The 20,071-nt window shown below is 40.4% G+C and overlaps 1 protein-coding gene across 4 annotated transcripts in view; it reads right to left on the reverse strand.

The window, feature by feature from the left end:
• The window catches only part of SHOC2 (SHOC2 leucine rich repeat scaffold protein), an 80,416-nt gene that overhangs the window by 21,337 nt on the left and 39,008 nt on the right, over positions 1-20,071 (reverse strand). For 3 of the 4 annotated variants that reach the window (XM_058189407.1, XM_058189408.1, XM_058189410.1), the window contains exon 2: positions 584-1,534. In XM_058189407.1, the coding sequence (XP_058045390.1) occupies positions 584-1,286 (703 nt within the window). In that variant the 5' untranslated portion in view covers positions 1,287-1,534. Of the gene's footprint in view, positions 1-583; positions 1,535-3,892; positions 4,083-20,071 lie in introns of those variants that run through there. The other variant, XM_058189409.1, reaches the window with a different exon arrangement.

Here is a 20,071-nt window from a genome sequence, read left to right on the forward strand (position 1 = left end):
GTACTGCAGAATGGGGTGAGCTTCTGTTAATTCCCCAGCATCTGCCCACCTAGAAGTTTGAAAGCATATAAATGCAAGTAAATAAATGGGTACCACTTTGACGGGAAGGTAACAGCATTCCATGCGCATCAATATATAATCACACTGGCACATGATCACAGAATGTCTATGGACAATGCTGGCTCCCTTGGCGAAGAAACTATGCTGGCTCTCTAGAATCGGATACAACTGGACAGTGGAAACCTTTTCATTCACCTTTTTATGTATTATTTCAAGTGAAATAAATCTATGAGACAGTGATTAAAAATTACCATTCATTATAAATAGAATGTTGAATATGTAGTAAATTTTACCAATCTCAGAAGGATGGAAGGCTGACTCAACCTCGAGTCCCGTCAGGACGAACTTCACAGTGTGGACAGAGTTAGCTTGCAATATTGCATTCCAACCACTATGCCACCAAGGCTTAATTAGTAGCAATATTTTTTAATTGCTACAACTTTTGCTCATTAATAGCAGACATACAATAATACCAATGTAGACAAGAAATAAGCTTTTCATACAGGATTTTAAGAAGTCTTACCAATTTCTGCAGGGAGTTGTTTGATTTTGTTCTCCCGTATGCTTAGCATGGTGAGATTGGACAAGTTCTTGATATCCTTTTCCACTGAAGTGATACGATTAAACCGCAGATAAAGTGTAGTAAGGGAAGTTAGCCTATACACCACAGGAGGAATCTCTCTTAATTTGTTATGCCGTAGATCAACCATACGAAGCTGTTTCAAGTTACCAAGAGAGTCCGGAAGGCTGGTGAGTGAGTTCTCACTTAAGGCCAAAGTTTCCAGATTCACAAGACAGCCTACCTCAGCAGGTAGTGACTGTAATTTATTTCCATATAAATAAAGTTCCGTCAACTGGGTTAACTCTTTGATAGATGATGGGAGAAGATGTATAGACCTCTTAGCCAAGTCCAAACGTACTGAATTTTCTTCCCGACATTTGTTTAGCTCTTTGATCACCTCAGCATTACTGGATTTTTTACGGGCACCTGGAGCTGGGTTGGGCCGTTTTATTGTGTTGTCAACTGAAAAAGCCACACCTGGCTGTGAACTACTAGAGTCCTTCTTCCCATCTTTGGCTTCCTTCCCTTTGGTCTTAGATTCTCTGTCTTTACTTTCTTTCCCAAATCCACCAGAGGCCTTGGCCTCTTTCTCCCTTTCTTTTGCTGAAGACACTTTGGGATCTTTCTCCTTACAATCTTTTTCTTTTCCAAGACTACTACTCATTGTTCCTCAGTTTAATTAATACCACTTGAAATCCAACTTGAATTTTAGTTAACAAAATCCAAAAAAGGAATTAAGATGATTCATTCACTGTTGATATGCAAGGAGATTTAAAAGAGAAAAGTGTGGTCTAGAAGTAACAAGTGTGGCGGCATAGTAATTATCTGCTACATGTTGAATCCAGACAGCTTCAATATCAGAAAACTCAGCTACTGGTGCTTAGATTGTCAAAATAATCTTCATTAGAAGTTCTGTAACATAAGGAGAGAAAAGAGACATTAATGCATAGATGCTCTCAAAACCCCATATTGATTTGCTCCCCCCAAAAAACGGATATAAAATCACAGTTCATAACAATTCTTCTTTAATTGTTTATAAGGAATGAAAGCTATATTTCCCAAAACTGCACTAATATAAGTTAGAATTAGTAATCAGCTGACAAGATATTTCAATGAGGCTCCCTTGCCTTGCTCTAAACTGGTCTTACTTGATAGAATATTCTGATATTCTGGAATGTAGCTGTACAACAATCAGTTTAAAAGTACTGTAAGCTGAAAATCTGGAAGAGTAATGCAGATTTAGGGCCCCACAATAACTCTTTTAATTTAAAAAAGCATGGAAACAGAACAGAATTTTACTGGCCAGAATAACAGAAATCAGCTGCTGAATGCCTTCTAGAGTAATATTTGGCTAATTTTCAAAATGCCTACAGAATGTGGACATTTCATACTTGCAGGTAGAGAATATTCTATAAAACACATCTGCACTGATAAACCTAGTCTGGGCCTATGAAGGCTACTGGGATACTCCCAGAATAAGCAGATAGACACTGCTGAAAACAGAATCTGAAGTAAACTTTTTAACTGATTCTGCATTTTTTCCCTTCCTGTTCATAAACAACTTCTTCTGGAAAATTAGCTACAAAATGGAACTTGAGGATATTATCTAATTTGCTAGACCCAGGGTCAAATTAATCCAGTTAGAACAGGACGATCAGGTACATGCCATACTATTAGCAATGAGTGCACAGTTGAAAAAGCTGAAGGACCAGGTTAGGGACAGATCATCATGGAGAAAATCTATGTGGATGGCACATAATCATTAAATCAAACAGAAACTGGATGCAGAGTCTTCCATTGCATAATGGTCATTCTGTTACCGTGTTTTCCCAAAAATAAGACCCTGTCTTATACTTTTTTGAACCCTGAAATAAGCGCTTGGCCTTATTGCCATGCACTCAAAAGCCCGATTGGGCTTATTATCAGGGGCTGTCTTATTTTGGGGAAAACAGGGTATTAGATCAGAAATAATATTTTCTTTTCTCTTCTAAGAGATGGGAGTGGGAATAGCATACAGAAGTAAAAAAATGTAAAGATAAGAACAGAATATATTCCATTAGTCTTTTCTTAAAAATTATGGAATTACAAATGAATTATTCGCAAGATAGCTTCTCCAAAAACTATACCATCCAAAATTATTTTTTAAAGAAATCTAAGCACTTGAGATGCACATACTCAGACCTCTTTTAATAAATACTAAAGTGAAGTGAGAAGAGGCATCCACCAACCTTAATGAATGAGTTACTGTCAGATGAGGAATACATATTTACTAAATGTATTTTTATGAGGCTATAAATTTTTATAGTTTGTTTTATGAAATCTAAATCCTGCACAAAAATTAAAAGTTTAATCTGCTTGGTAAAACATTTAAAGTTAAAATAGTGAATTTCTTGTTGAAAATATTTTAACTCGAATATAATTTCAGCAAGTAATGTATTTGAAAGAGACATGACAGGAGAACAATCATTATTTTCTATTATTTCAAATCACAAGCAAGGATATATGATAAATAGAACTGGATGTAATATTTAGTAAGGTCTACACCCAAGCAATGGATAACAAAAGTTAGAAAGCAGATCAGAAAAGCAGATAATCAATGTCAGGGGTGTCAAACTCAAGGCCCGGGGGCCAGGTCCAGCCCACGGGGTGCTTAGATCTGGCCCATGGGTCCGCCCTGGAAATACTGAAGGATTGGCCTGGGAACCCGTTTTTTCTGGCAGAGCACTCAGGCCACCACAGGCACCCCCAACACCAGTGATGTTGAGCTGGCCACGCCCATCCTGGCCATGCCCACTCCAGCCCCCCAAGGTCAATCACAACCCTGATGCAGCCCTCAATGAAATCGAGTTTGACACTCCTGATAAATGTGATCATCTCTGAAAGAGGTTCTTTTGTGAGCTACCACAGAATTGTATTCATTGTCAAGTGTCAAGCAGCACTTGACACACACAACCACTTACAGACATGGGGCACAGACCAGCGTGACGCGAAAATGGAAGAATGCTACAAAGTCCTGGGCACGGGTGATGGTGGTGGGAATAGTACGGCGAAGGAGGCAAAAGGTGCACGGGTACAGGTGGTGAGAGTAGGACAGTGATCAGGTGTCATAGTAGGAATGGGGGGACAGCAGAGCTGGCGGGACGACAAAGGCAGCTCCAGGATGGACCAGTGCCACCTGATGACATTGGAAGTGAGCGACAGCGTGAAGGCGGTGGGCAGTGGATTTGCATCAGCCACCAAACAGCTGAGATGCCATGAGAAGACACCTACCCGCAGAGGAGCAAGGCAGGGCTATAAGAGGGCACTGATAGGCAGAAGCTCTCAGCGCTGACTTTACACCATTTACGGTCCAGCATCATCTAACAGCCACCTTGTAGTGAGCAATAAACCGAGTTTGAATCACCGCTCAGCGTCTGGAAGGTTTGTTCTGCCCTGTTCTCAGCACAGGCGGCTTAGAGAGCCAAAATTCATCTCAAAGCTTTGTAGGGATACATGACACTGTAAGCGCCTACAGTATGAGAAACACCCATCAGAAGTGTAATTCAACTTGAAGATTTGCCTTTATTTTTAAAATATAAAGACACAAATAAAAAGATACAAACCAGCATTCCTAGAAGACAAAACCATATTACTAACAATTTAGGCATTACAATGTAACATACCCATAGCACATTCTGTGTTTTTAACCTAAAATGCAAGATTTTTCCTGGTACCTTTTTTTCTTAAAATATAACAAGTTATTTTTCATCTTCAATAAGCTGGTCAGGTGACTAAATTAATACATACCACACAAGATACTACAGCCCAAATTCTGTTTCTGAATTTGCAATTCCAAACTTAAACTTAATACAAACTTCAATTTTAGTGAATGTGTCACAGAAGAAAGTATATCGTCTGGGTTCTTAAACATTTATTTCCACTTTAGATTTAGGAACTAATCTGTGAAGTATTCAGAGCGCAATCCTTTTATTCTGCACTACCTCGTTTCCAGCAATTGGAAACAGTTTGTACACCATCTCATGTGGTTTCTCAGCACGTACCATTTTGACTTCTTTATCACAGTTGTCATGGTAATCTGTGCTGCATTACAATTTTGCATAATCTGTTAAATCTTGAAAGCCATAAATTGCTATGAGTGATGGTCTTATCTACCATCTGATAACACCCACATTACAAAAATGCTAGCACTAGTGACATATTTGTTGATGGAAGGGAGTACATGAAAAGGTTGACTGGAAGCCAAGTTGCACCAATTTGAGTTTTTTAAAGCAGACACACATTCAAGAATATGATTAGCAAAATGAAAAACTGACTCACACAAAGAGACTTCTTCCTTAACATGCATTTCTAGATTTCTGGATACAGCACAGTTGATTTCATTTTTCTTTTTATTCCAAGGAGATAAATATAAAAAAGCCAAGCTAGATCAGAGCAAAGACTTATCCAGCACAACATTCTTTAGTTAACTACTTAACATCCAGGTATCTACATTGAGCCCACAAAATAAGAAATGAACACAATGAACTCTTGCTTTCTTTTCTACCAAAATGTTACATGAAACACTTGCAAATTAGGCTTCCAAATGATCTTTAAAGGCATGGCCATGTGGATTGTGTTGCAATAATCCAGGTGACTGATGATAAATAAAGGCATGAATCATTATAGTAAAGTTGTCTCATCCCAGGTAGAGTTGCCTCTAGTTGAGGCAAAGACAAAGGTCCCTCTGCCCACAGCTTCTGCCAACTTTTTCAAGAAGACCTTGGAGTCGTGGACTTCCTGTTTCAGAGATAATGCTTACCTATCCAAAGATACCATCGGAGCCACCAAGAAACCCTAAAATGAAGAAGCAATAATTCTTTCTTGTTAGAATTGAATTTAAGGCTTTTCTCTCCAATCCACACTCTCAGCATCCAGGCACAAGGGCAAGGCCACACCACCACCAGTTTGGCCCAGATTAATAAAGTATCACGTAGCAAACTGATGGAACCAAACCCTGAACTGTCAGGTAACCATTTTCAGTGGCTTCATGTATATATTAAACAGGAGGAAAAGAAGACTGCCTCTTCTTGCATTCACAAGGAAGTAGCCTCCAAGCCAACTTCTCCTCTCCTACTCCCATTGATGGGAATTTTCCATTGAAGAAGCAGCAAAGTCACTGCAGAAAGTGCTTTTAATCTCCAACTCCAAATTGGTTTAAAAGTAGGGGTGAAATGCTCCCGGTTCGGACCGGATTGTGCGATCCGGTAGCGATGGGGGCTGGTAGTTCGGAGAACTGGTAGGAAAAATCCCTGTCCACCCACCCCCCGCCCATGCCCACCCAATCGCCCGGTCCCCACTTGCCTACTTGCTGCTTCTTTCGGGCTCGCTCCTGCCTTGCTTTGCTTCGGGTGCTGCAATCAATTGCATCAGCTAGCAACTGAATCTACCTGCCTGCAATCCATCTCATCGGTGAGCAACTCAATCTTACTGCCTTGTCCCTCGAACTGGGTAAGTAATGGGTGGGGGGGCTTTAAAAACAGTTAATTGAGGTTTTTTTAAAGAGTTTTATTTTTTTTTTAGACATAGCAATTAACTTTAAATTGCTATGTCTAAATTTAAAAGAAAGTTTTAAATTTAACTGCTTTTATCTAAAAATATAAATAAAATAAAATAATAAAATATTTGTGCAGCTTTCTGAGATTTGGTGTGTTTCTGTAGTGTTTCACTCTAACTACACAAACACACAAAATCTCACAAAGCTGTATGTGGCATTTTGTGTGTGTGTGTCAGTTGCGTTGTATATGTGTGTAAACTGTGAAAGTTGGTTTTTGAACTTTTTGTGGCTGTGTGAGGTTCTTGCTTGTTGCAGGGGCCATTTTGGGTGAGGTACAGCTGCTTTTACATTGTGTGTGAGTCAGTTGTGTTGTTTGTGTAAAGTGTGAGAGTTGGGTTTTGATACCTCTTATTGTTTTGTATACTTTGTTTATTATTATTATTTATTGTTATTGGCCACGCCCATCCAGTCATCTGGCCACCAAGCCACGCCCACCAATTACACCACGCCCACAGGACTGGTAGGGAAAAGTTTTAGATTTCACCCCTATTTAAAAGATTACCATGAGCAATGCTTCTAAAGGCCACATTTTAGTATCTTTTAGTGTCTAAAAGAAACAGGATAGGTGTACTTCTCCCAAACAAGTATACAAAGGTTATCCACTGTGCAACTAAAGCTCTTTCCATCCCATTCCTGAACTCTGATAAAAGATCCAAATATACCACTTCTTTCAGGGTGTTCTGTGGTTGGCGTCTCACCTCTTTCTGAACCTTTACTACAAAAGGAAAGTTTGAAGACTGACGGTAGTTGTATAAAGTTACGATGAGATATTTTAGGAGTTGATAAAATACCATGAAGCATGTTTCAGTAAGTCATGACTCATTAGAAGAAAATTGATGAAATACGATTTTTTGAGCAGTAGCCATTTAGTCTAGTGCAACAAACCAATAATAATCCATTATCATGGATGCCAAAAGTGAAATGGAATGTTTCTGTCTTCAGACTTCCACAAAATCACACAAGTCAGCACCTTACTGTGAAGCTCAGCAAATTCAGATTTATATCTTAGGCGCATGGACATGCATAGGACAGTGCTGTAATCAATCACATTAACTGCCTTTCTAGCTGAATGGCTACCATTTGTCTGCTTCAGTGAAAAATGCTTTTAACGCATGTCAGATCTGCCCCTCAGCAATGTAAAATTTCAAACTTTCATCACTCCACAAATTTTATCCATAACTGCTATAGAACCTGAAAACAGATTGATTTTATTTCAAGAAACATCCTTCAGTTCAAATCTGAAAAAAGAAAAGAAAGACAATATCCTTCTATTACCATACAGCCAAGTACCTAGACTGATACAGAATTAACAGTTGTGCCCATTCAGGTCTAGGCAACGAATAATTTTTTTAAAAAGAATAGAATAGAATAGAATAGAATAGAATAGAATAGAATAGAATAGAATAGAATAGAATAGAATAGAATAGAATAGAATTTTTATTGGCCAAGTATGATTGGACACACAAGGAATTTGTCTTGGTGCATACGCTCTCAGTGTACATAAAAGAAAAGATACGTTCATCAAGGTACAACATTTACAACACAATTGATGGTCAAAATATCAATATAAATCATAAGGATTGCCAGCAATAAAGTTACAGTCATACAGTCATAAGTGGAAAGAGATTGGTGATGGGAACAATGAGAAGATTAATAGTAGTGCAGATTTAGTAAATAGTTTGTCAGTGTTGAGGGAATTATTTGTTTAGCAGAGTGATGGCCTTCGGGGAAAAACTGTTCTTGTGTCTAGTTGTTCTGTTGTGCAGTGCTCTATAGCATCGTTTTGAGGGTAGGAGTTGAAACAGTTTATGTCCTGGATGTGAGGGATCTGTAAATATTTTCATGGCCCTCTTCTTGATTCGTGCAGTATACAGGTCCTCAATGGAAGGCCATTAGTAAAAATCCTGTAGGATTTTCTTATTAGGAATTTTTTGGATCAAACTCTGTAATAAAGCATGGTTTTTACACACACTATTCAATTTTTGCTACAATAAACCAATATAACTATCATTTTTGAGGAAAAAAATAACATTAACTAACTTGCAGGACAAATATTGTTTATAAAAATCAAAAGAATAAAAGCAAAACATAAAATCTGTATTCTTTCTAAATGTTCATTTTACACAGCAATTAGTCATGGTGAATAAATAGAAGTGTTAAAATGTTGATATGCATCATAAGAATGAGTGGACAAATGTCAAGAAAAAAAGAGCCCTATAGCAACTATTAAGCATTATTTGAAATGTGTATCTTTACAACACGGATATACCAACCTGTGATCTGCATGCTAGTATTGTTCCATGTAAGCAGGGGTGAAATCTAAAAAATTTTGCCACTGATTCTGTTGGTGTGGCTTGGTGGGCATGGCTTGGTAGTCATGTCACTGGGTGGGCGTGGCTAACATGATGTTACTCTTTCTTTCTTTCTTTCTTTCTTTCTTTCTTTCTTTCTTTTCTCTCTCTCACACACAAAGACACACGCCTAGTCTGAGCAGCGGTTGCTGCGGGAGAAAGAAGAAAGTGCTCCGGGAGGGCGGCACAGCCCAGAAGCAGTACATCCCCCATCATGGGCTGGATGCAGGCAACGGGATCCACGGCGGAGGGAAGGCAATCGGGTGTGGGGGACCACTGGGAAGGCAGCGTGGAAGGCAAGCAAGCATGGCAGGGCTTCGGGGAAGGGAATAAATTGCTTCTTCCTCGCAGCCCTTCCATGCTTGCCTGCCTTCTACAAGGGCTATGATCAGGATTGCAACTGCATTAGCCCAGATCCGCCTCACTGCAGGCTCCCAGGCTGCCTTGGAGCTCCAAAACAGCTGAAAAAAGGTTCAGTTCTTGGGGAGATGAGAGACAGACAGAGAGACCGAGACAGAAAGAGAGAGAGAGGGAGACAGAGAGAGAAAGAGAGTGATGAGGAAATGGTGAAATCCGATTCTCTCTCCCTCCCTTTGTTCTTTGGCTGGCTCAAGTGGTCACAGCTTTTTGTTGGCGCTGTTGTCTCCCAGCTCAGTCCCACAGAGCGAAAAGAGAGTGAGAGAGACCGAGGAAGACCGAGATATCAAGAGCTGTGGGGAAGGAGCTAGCAGCTTACTCCCTTCCCTAAAGCCCTGCCATGCTTGCTGCCTTCCACGTGAGCTTCCGCTTGCCTGCCTTCGCAAGCTGGCCATCAGGATGCCAGGAAGGCAGTGTGGAAGGAAGGTAAGCACGGCAGGGCTTCAGGGAAGGGAGTAAGCTGCTAGCTCCTTCCCCGCAGCCCTGCCATGCTTACCTGCATTCCACGTGGGCTTCTGCTTGCCTGCCTTCTTAAGCTGGCCACCGGGATGGCAGTGTGGAAAGCAGGCAAGCATTGCAGGACTGCAGGCCATGGACTGGTTCGGGGGCATGGCCAGCCAGCCATTGCTCCCAGTTCGGTGAACCAGACCCAATCTCTGCTACCTATTCACCCGAGCTGGTCTGATCCAGTATGTCAGCCTGCCCCAGATCAGTGTTTGAGAAAATAAAAACCCAACTTCATCATGTTGAAGAATTTGGTAATCTTTATCATACAAGTCTGGATGCGGTGAAAAGCAAAGCTGGAACTGGAAGTAAATCAAAACCCCAGAGTCATACTCTCCTGAACCCTCCCCCTACTAGAGGTCATACAGTAATAGTCCAATGTCTTCTTTCTCCTCAGCCAAGTGTAGTTTCACTTCCGATATTCTCCCTCTGTCAATCTTCTGAATGGAATGTGGAATCAGCAGCTGCCGTTACATTCACGCGCCAACACAATTCAAACCTCTGGTTTTGAAAATGGCATTTCTCTCCCCACATACAATGTCAGCCGACGCTGGGAACAGTGAAAACCTCCCCCCCTTCTCCATAAAGCATGTAAGACAATCAGTAGAGCAAACTTTTAACAAGGTAATAAAATAGTCAGATAATCTAGTAGGAGAAATACACTAAATTAAAGCGGAGGCTGACACTCGGCCCTCCTTCGAAAGAAGGACGTTAGTCCTGGAAAAGAAAAGAAAAGTTAGGGTTTATCCGGATATTTGTTAAAAAATAGTGCCAGTTTTTTAGGGGTCCGAATATCATCTTTGTTAACCCATTCAGCTTGTGATAGAAGGAAGTGTTTCCATGCTAGTAGATATTGGATTTTATTTCTATGTTTTCTAGAGTCTAGAATTTCTTTAATTTCAAAATGTTCTTCCCCATTGATGAGGATAGGTACAGGGGCCTTAGTAGGATTTGGTCTAAAGGGGGATGTGTGCTCAGGTTTGAGCAAACTAACGTGGAAAACTGGGTGAATTCTTTTGAGAGATTTAGGTAGTTCCAGTTGGACCGTTAGCGGATTTATGATTTTCACGATGGGGAATGGGCCCACATATTTTGGTCCAAGTTTTTTAGATTTTTGAGTTGTTTGTAAATATTTAGTAGATAAGAAAACTTTATCTCCTACTTGGAACTTTTTCTCAGGAGCTCTCTTTTTATCTGCTTGTTTTTTGTGTGAGTGATGAGCATCATCAATTGCTTTTCGTGTAATCTTCCATGTACTTTGAAATTGTTCTATCCATTCAGCCAGGGACGGAATCAATGGTTTTTGTTCAGGGAGTTCGGGAATGGGGACAAATTCTTGACCAGAGGCAATTTTAAATGGGGTGAATCCAGTGCTGCTATGAACAGAATTATTGTAAGCTACTTCCGCAAATGGTAATAAGTCTGCCCAATTATCTTGTTGATAGTTAATGTAACATCGTAAGTATTGTTCCAGTACTGAGTTCGAGCGTTCACAGCCACCATTAGTCTGACGATGATGGGAGGAGCTTAAACCTTGGGTGGAGCCTATCAACCGCAAAAATTCTCTCCAAAACTTAGAAGTGAATTGCACCCCTCTGTCTGAGATTATTCGTTTAGGAACCCCATGGAGTCTGTAGATGTGTTGGACAAACAGTTTTGCCAACGTTTTTGAAGAAGGAATTTTGGAACATGGGATAAAGTGTACTTGTTTGGAGAACAGGTCAGTAACCACCCAGATTACTGTATTTCCTCCACTTTCAGGTAATTCCACTATGAAATCCATGGAAATTTCTTTCCATGGGGCTTCTGGACGGGCTACTGTTTGCAGCAACCCAGGAGGCTTCCTGGTGGTCTTTAGCTGATGCACAAACAGGACAGCTTGCTATATAGGATTCAATGTCTTTTTAAGACCTGGCCACCAAAACTGTCTTTTCAGGAGGTGTAAGGTTTTGATTTAATCCAAAATGGCCAGCCATTTTAGCATCATGACAACGTAGAAGTATGACCTCTCTCAGAGATGCAGGCACGTACAACTTTGCTCCCACCCAAGCTAGTCCATCGCGAAGAGTGCACTCGTGCGAATGGGCTAAGAACCAGTCATTTTTGTGTAAGGCTTCCTTGAGCGAATTGGTGAGGTCGTCTGGTAACATTGGATCGGTATGAGCTTGGGTACGAGTAATCGCTGGGGCTGCTAACTGTTGCACTGGGAGTATAGGTCGTGCTACTTCCTTGCGAGTACTGTTGTACTGAGGTAAACGGGAAAGGGCGTCCGCGAGGAAGTTCTTTCCCCCAGGAATGTAGCGCAAGGCAAAATTAAAGCGGTTAAAGTATTGGGTCCATCGAGCTTGTTTTGGTGATAGCTTTCTGGGAGTTTTCAGGGCTTCTAAGTTTTTATGATCAGTCCATACTTCAAAAGGGTGTTTGGCCCCCTCTAAGAATTGTCTCCATGTTTGGAGAGCCCAGTGCACTGCAAAAGCCTCCTTTTCCCAGATGGCCCATCTCTGTTCTGTTTCAGTGAGTTTACGAGATGTGTAAGCACATGGTTGCAGATCACCTTTAGCATTGGTTTGGAGTAAAACTGCTCCAACTGCTACGTCGCTAGCATCAGCTTGAACCACGAATGTCAGGGTGCTTGAGGACAGGCTCGGCGGCGAACAATCGCTTCAACTTCTCAAAAGCGGCCTGACACTCCATTGACCACTTCAGTGGTAAGGATGGTTTGGGTTTAGTATTTCCTCTTAGGAGAGGGGAACCCTCTTGGTACAAGGTCACGTACCAGGAAGCTGCTCTCCCACTCAAGACTTGAGTCACGCTTCTCACTTTAGAGGCTTCTGACAAATAATCCTCGCCCCATTCTTGCATGTGGCTGTCCACTATAGCCTGGAATAAGCCTACTTCTTTAGGGTCTCCATCAAACTTTCTGGGAATTTGGGGAATTTTAGGGTTTTTTTTTCTGCGAGGTAACATTTGTGCAGTGGGGGTCCAGCAGTTTTCATGCAACTAATAAATGAGGTTCTCCATGAACACTTGTTTAAAGGGGTTCTTGTTTATCTTGATGACATTATCTACACTGAAACCATGGAGGAGCATGTGAAGCTAGTAAGAGCAGTACTTAAAAAATTGCTGGCCGCTGAACTTTATGCAAAATTGTCGAAATGTGAATTCCACCAATCAAAAATCGACTATCTGGGATACCGTATTTCCTCTGATGGCTTGGAGATGGACCCTGCCAAAGTCCGAGCAGTAGCATTTCATCCCTGCATGTATGACACATGCACACTGTATAGAGACAGTTATGTTAGACACTATGCAGAATTAAAGAACATATAAGACTCGGAAAACATTATTATTGCCGCATAAAGTGACATGTATTTTTCCAGTATTGTTATAGAGGCAAATTTAACATATAAATGGCCAAATAATTTCTGTTACTATTATCAAGTTGAGAAATGTTTTTTAAAAACAGAACAATATATAATGTGCTCCAAAATGATGCTTATCTAAAACTATTATATAAAGTAACACACACTGTTAAAATCCCTTTACAATAAAAACATATTCAACCAGTGACAGACATTTAAAAGACACATAAACAGACATACACTCTGCCAATTACTGTCATTTAAAATTTAGAATTTAAATTTCATTTAAAAAAAAAGATTGCAACATACAAAAGTGCAATATTTGAATTCCTGACTGCATAATTTTGCTATATAAAGATGCAAAGACCATGAGAAGAATCACAACTTTATAAGAGATATTGTAAATAAAAAGAGGGATGCCTAGCCATTTGTGTATAAATAAATAGTTCTTCCCTACAAAAATACTGAACACAATAAAATTTGAAAATAATTGAAGCAAGCATGTGTTTGCAGGCTTTTTACTATGTAATGAAATTTATTACCGGCACTACATGAAATGGTCAGAGTGAAAATGATTCAAATTCAGTTACAAATTCGGTTGATATTTGTTTCCCTGGATAAAAAAACTGCAGAATGAATTGTTTTGAATAAACCTATCCAAAAAATGAAGATACATGAGAGGGGACACTGTTAGTACAGTGTACAAGGAATTTTAATAATGATATTTTTAAAAGTTGAATACTGAGTATTATAACGCCAAATTTAAAAATGCCAATCAGCTTCAGTGTGTTTTTTTTTGAAATAGAATTTTCTTTTTTACTTGCCATTTTCTACACGTAGTCCTCAACTTACGATCACAATTGAGCCCAGGATTTATGTTGCTAAGTGAGAAAATTATTGAATTTTGCCCTATTTTACAAAAATTTTTGCACATTTGTTAAGTGAATCACTTCAGTTGTTAAATTAGTAGCACGATAGTTAAGCGAATCTAGTTTCCCCATTGACTTTTCTGGTCACAAGATTGCAAAAGGGGATCACATGACCTCAGGTCACTGCAACCATCATAAATACAAACCAGTTACCAAGCATCTGACTATAAATCACATGACCATGGTGATGCTGCGATGTCATAAGTGTGAAGTCATAAGTCATTTTTTTCAGTGCCTTTGTAACTTTGATCACTAAGTGAATTGTTGTAAATCGAGGACTATCTGTATCTAGTGTTTATAAAATTATGTCTGGCATCTGTGTGGAAACCAAATAAGCAGACTTTAGAAGAGCCACAGGTCTTAAGAACTAAATGACAAAGAGTTTAAATTCTGTACATTGCAGAACCAAAGAAAATGTTATTTGTTTGTATCCCCCTTTATTATTTTTACAAATAACTCAAGGCGGCAAACATATTCAACAAACTTTACTCCTATTTTCCCTACAAGCCTGTAAGATGAGTTGGGCTAAGACAGACTTGCACACCAATTTCAAGGGAGAGGGGTAAAGGAATAGGGAATTAAAAGGGTTCTTTTTAAGAAAAGGTTAAATAACATTTTAACAATGATTCTTAATTTCAGGTGCATCATTCTGAAATAAACAAGCATAATGTATTCACCTGAAATTAAGATAAACATGCATATGGAACCATTTTTGTTTCCAACTCTTACCAAAACCTATTTGTCTACTTTTCTGTATATTAAGTGAATTTAGATTCTTCACATATTTTAAAGGTAGGGTCATTGGGAAACAAACCCTTTAGTCTTTCTTTTAATATAAATTTAATATAAGTTAAATGTGAATATCATTCTGCAATCAAAAGAACTCTTAAGGGATCTAGGAAATAATCTAACCTTTCTCAATCATTAATAATGGTTAAGCAATGAAAGATGAAATAAATACAATGTTGCTGGCAGGTGACCATGCAGGTCTTGATTGCATGCTGCCTCCTGTCCTTTCACTTGTTCAAACAGCTCTTATCCTAAGGATATCTCTTCCAGCGTTTAGTGAATATTAGTTTCCTGCCATTTTGTTAAAGATTCTTAGATCGTTTTCTTATTTACTGTCACCGAGTCAGACTCCTCTCTCCTTTATTATCTGCATATTTCTCCTTGTATGTGCTCCTCTGCACAAATTGCAGACATGCTGATTCCATCCAGCTTTGGGTCTTCTGATTTTTTTTCTAAAATGGAATCAAAAGCATTTATAACTATGTTTAACAGTAGAGGCTTAAAACAGAATAGTATAGCACTGAAACTTCTCAGCAGTTTGGTCCATTAATGAGCACTCAGTGAATACAGCTGCTCAATGGCACAGAATCAGTTTTCAATCACACTTAGTTCTCTCTATTTTTATTCTCTACAAGTCAACAGCATGTTGGAAATTAATTATGTAAAAGGGTCAGAATTCTGTCATCCATCTGCCTATCAGCAAGATATACTGATGAGAGAAATACAAAGGGTTCACAAACTTTATCTCATCATTATCACCCTTTGAAATTTGAACAGAATGGGACCACTTGGGGGTGGGGGGGAGCCACTAAAAGAAAGATCACATTTAAAAATGGACCAGATTCAGTTATCACCTTTGTTTTTATAATCAATTCAGTATTTTTCAATTGTTCACTGCTCAAAGTCATTTGAATATGTTAGCCTATAAATGTGATTTATAAATAAATAAACCCTAGAAAAGAAAATAAGTACTAATTCTTCAAAAGCCTATAGGAGAGGTATTTGAATAGAACCTCAGAATATTATTGACTGCGCATACTTTCCCCACCAGTATAAGCTGTAAAAATCTATAAATGTTATATAGTTGTGAATTAACAAAATTTCCAAAAAGCCTGACAACAAACACCATTTAAACACAAATATATGCCATGTGACACGAAAGAATTCTATTTGTTATCTGAGAATACTCTGCATAGGACCAGGCAATCTTCTAAGTTGCTTGGTTCTATAACAATGAAGTCTTTAAAGAAAGAAAGAAAAAATTGCAATCACTAGCATACTAATGACTACCAGCTTAAAGCCAATAAACAATAAAAAGCATGAAAAACAAATTGAAACTTTCAGGATCTTTTCTCCAAAATCACTTTCTCTTTTGGAAATTGCCTATCAACTATCCTAAAGCTATTAGAGACCTCCAAAATGATAAGTTTGAGAAGTTTCCATTGGGATAGTTTATCTTTGACTTTGAACAAAGGAAAAATTAATTAAAAACCTAAGAAATTAAAAAATTTGAAATAAACAAAAAGCTCAAATTTTTTATTAAGGGTCCAGATAAATGTGGAGATTTATTTTTACTATAAGATTCTGGAATTAACTATAAAAAAATAACTTCTTGGGTATAAAACAGACTTATTTTGGCTATCCTTGTTATTGTAACAAAAAGAAAAATATTTGTAGCTCAGGGTTGCAATAAGGGGTCCTTGGTGCTCTATGAGCGTTGCTGTTTTCTTGCAAAAAAAACAACAACCAAACTCAGTCAGCATCAAGGATCCCTCAGTCATAACAAAAGGTAAGTGATGATTTTAGAAGGTGGACATGAGAATAAACTAAAGATTAAGCAGTAGGAAAAAGAAACATGTCTGGGACTTACAAAATGGGTGTTGGCTTACCTGATACGCCCTTTCTCGGAGAGGAAGGAACGGCAGTCAGGCATGGGTTAATTCGCATGTCTGGCTAATAGGACTGAGTCTGCTGAATTAATAAGCCATTCCCCCCTCTCCGAGAAAGGGTACATCAGGTAAGCCAATGCCCATTCTCCTTGTCAGTGGGAATGGCAGGCAGGCATAGGACAAACCAAAGCTAGATGTCCTTAATGGGAGAGAGCAGCCCGGCTCCCTGACGTAGGATTGATGTGTACTCTCTGCAGCACCTGTCTGCTGAAAGCGGCGTCTGCCAACGCATACAAGTCCAACTTATAATGTCGGATGAATGGTGTTGGGGTCAACCACATGGCTGCCTTGCAGACTTCTTCCAGGGATGCTTGCGTGGACCAAGCAGCGGAAGTAGCCATGCTCCTGGTTGAGTGGGCTGTTATATTCCTTGGAACGTGAATGGCTTGTTGTTGGTTGTTGTTTGGCAATGGTTGCTCTGATCCATCTCCCCAGTGATGTTGGTGTAACTCTGGCTCCCAAAGTGGCCAGTTGGAAGGAGATGAAAATGGCCTCCGTCTTCCTCAGTGTTAACGTGCGAGAGATGTATATCTTGAGAGCCCCAAGCACGTCCAACTTGTGCCAAAGGCATTTCAGGCGATGGACCAGAGAAGGGCAGAAGTCGGGGAGAATAATTTCTTGAGCTCTGTGGAAAAGAAACTTTGGGAAGGAACATCGGATCCAGCCTGAGAACGACCCTGTCACTGTGGAAGATACAGAGGTCCTTCCTGATGGATAGGGCAACTAGTTCCGAAATACCGCGGGCCAAGGTAATGGCTATGAGAAAAGCCACCTTGAGTGACAGAAAATGAAGAGAAACTTCCCTCAAGGGTTCGAACGGCGATTTGCTCAAAGCTGAGAGGACTGTGTTTAGGCACCATGTTGGAAACCGGTGAACCGTCAGGGGTCTAAGATTGATAGTGCCCCATAGGAAATGGCAGATCATTGGCTGCTTAGACTGTGATTGATGAGCCGCTGGTAAGGACGGAGGAGATAGCAGCAACCTGTCTCCTTAACGTGTTAGGGGCTAGGCCCGCTTCAAATCCATCCTGGAGAAATTTTAGGAGTTGAACGATAGAGGCCTCTGTTGGCGTGATGGAAGGTTTCTCACACCAGATGACAAATCGTGGCCTCGTAGATGCGGTTTGTGGACTCCCTTTGCGAGGCTTGAATAGTAACTATTACACAGTTTGAAAGATTGGCTCCTTTCAAGAGGCTCCGCTCAACCTCCAGGCGGTTAGATGGAACCATAGGGGTTCAGATGGGTGAGGGGTCCTTAAATCAGAACCACCTTGTCAACCGGACCTTGTCACTAGAATCCACCAGGGTTGGGCCATCAAGAGGGACACTAGGTTCGCGTACCATGGCCTCCTGGGCCAGTGTGGCACTACAAGAATTATTTCCGCCTTTTCTTGAAGAATCCTCTTGATAACCCTGGGACTCAGGGGAATGGGAGGGAAAGCATAGAGGAGGTCGGGAGGCCAATGGCAGTGTAGGGCGTCCACCGCTTCCACTCTCTGAGAAGGGTACCTGGTGAAGTATCATGAAACCTGGTGATTGTCCTTGGTGGCGAATAGATCCACCAATAGTTGACCAAATTGGGATGTTAATTCCTGGAACAAGCTGGGGTGAAGAGACCATTCCACCTGATCAATGGGGTTGCAACTGAGCAAATCCACTTGGAGATTTGTCCTTCCTGAGATGTGGGCCACTGAAATGGATCTCAGGTCGGATTCTGCCCACAGGCCCAGATAAAGAATGAAGCCCCCTGTTGCAAGCATTGGGCGAGACCTTGCCTGATAGCTTCTGAAATCATGGCCCCAAATGACTCTGACAGTTGAAATTGACTGGACTGGGCCCAGCTGAGGCCTGAGGGTTAAGGGTTAAGGGCCTGTTGGTCTTGGGAGGCCTGGTTGTTAGGGTCAGGCAAAGGCTGGAATAATGGTCTTATGCCTGCCAGTGATGGTTAGTCTGGAGGTACTGGATGGTCAGGGGACCAGGCTTCACTACCTCCCTGGGTGGGTTGAGGCCTTTCTGGGCTGAGATCAGGAGGATAGGCCTCCGAAGGACGGCTTGGAACTGAAGGTGTGAGGCCGTCTTTCCTGCCTGCTGTTGTGCCTTGTGAATTACTTTTTCCAGTGCTTTGTGCCTGTGCTCCTCGACTCTAGAGGATTTGGCAGGCTTGTCATGAGGATCTGGCTGTGGCTTGGAGCGTTTGTCCTGGGTGTGAAACCCAGATGTACCCTCCCCAGGGTCAGAAGCATGGCGGCTTTGGCTCTTAGAAGACGCCATGAGGCCCGTCTTGGAATGCTTAGCATCCACCATCTTGAGAGCCTCCAGGCGCAATCTCAATGTGAACCAACAAAAATTAAGTGCGGAATCCGCTACTCACTGCGCCAGAGTCCGGAGATCGATTGTTGGACTCTCTCCTTGCTGATGCTTCTAGCAGGGGTGGGGAGCTGCCGATATGGTCTACCCGCTGATCGCTAGCCTGCCAGCTACAAGCACGATCTATCTGGGCACAGAATGTAACGCCGAATCTGCTGTCGAATGAAGGCTCCGAGTGCAGCAAAACGGCTCTCCGGCGAAGAAAAGGTAAACCAGGCCCTTGGAAGTGTTTCGGAGCAAGCTCCAATCGCTTCTCCACAGGAACTGCCGGCCGGCAGTCCTGAGCCACCCAGCGCAGCCTTCGGTGGTATCAGGCTAAAAGCCTTTCTTGCTGGCAAATCAACCCCCCCCCTCCCAATGTTCTGGGAGCGAATTGGTGAAAAAAATTCAATTTTGTAGGGCGGGTGATTAGAGCAAGAGAAAGACACATCTGTCCTGTTGCTAGACCGAGTCGAAAAGCTGGAGATACCAGGAAGAGGCAAGGCTTATTAATTCAGCAGACTCGGTCCTACTAGCCAGACATGAGAGTTAACCTATGCCTGACTGCCGTTCCCACCGACAAGGAGAATTGCATAAAACTTTACAATATCATAAATATTAAGATAGATTTTTGAAGATGGAGCAAAAAAATGGGGTTTTTTATATTTTTTATTATTTTTAAGAATAAGTACAACAAACTAAATTAGAAGAGATAAAATGAAAAAGAAATTTTAAAAAACTTAAAAAAAGAAATAGAAGAAACTAGGTAAAAAAAAGAACAAGATATAAAGAAAGCTGTTAAAGACATAAAGAAGTGGCTTCTGATATTCTTCACTACAGTTGTAAGTACAACTTTATTTTAACTTCTCTCTCTAAAGTTATATCATGACTTTATTCTTTCTATAATTTATAGTTTCAGCAAGATCAGTCAATTTTACCAACCTTTCCTCCATGATAGTGCCAATTTTTTCCATCTTTGTGGATATAATAATTTCGTCACAGTAATCATATGCTGAAATAATCTTCCATTGTTTAATTTTTATCTATAATTCATAGAAAGAAAAGTTTTGGCTTCAATTGATTATTAATCTTTAAAATACTGTTTATTAAACTATATATTTAAGTCCAAAACTTTTTAGTTTTTTTTACATGTGAACCAAGCATGTTAAAATGTCTCTTCATGTTGCTCACATTTCCAGCATATATTTG

The sequence above is a fragment of the Ahaetulla prasina genome, chromosome 6 (genome assembly GCF_028640845.1).
Source record: "Ahaetulla prasina isolate Xishuangbanna chromosome 6, ASM2864084v1, whole genome shotgun sequence".
NCBI lineage: Eukaryota > Metazoa > Chordata > Lepidosauria > Squamata > Colubridae > Ahaetulla > Ahaetulla prasina.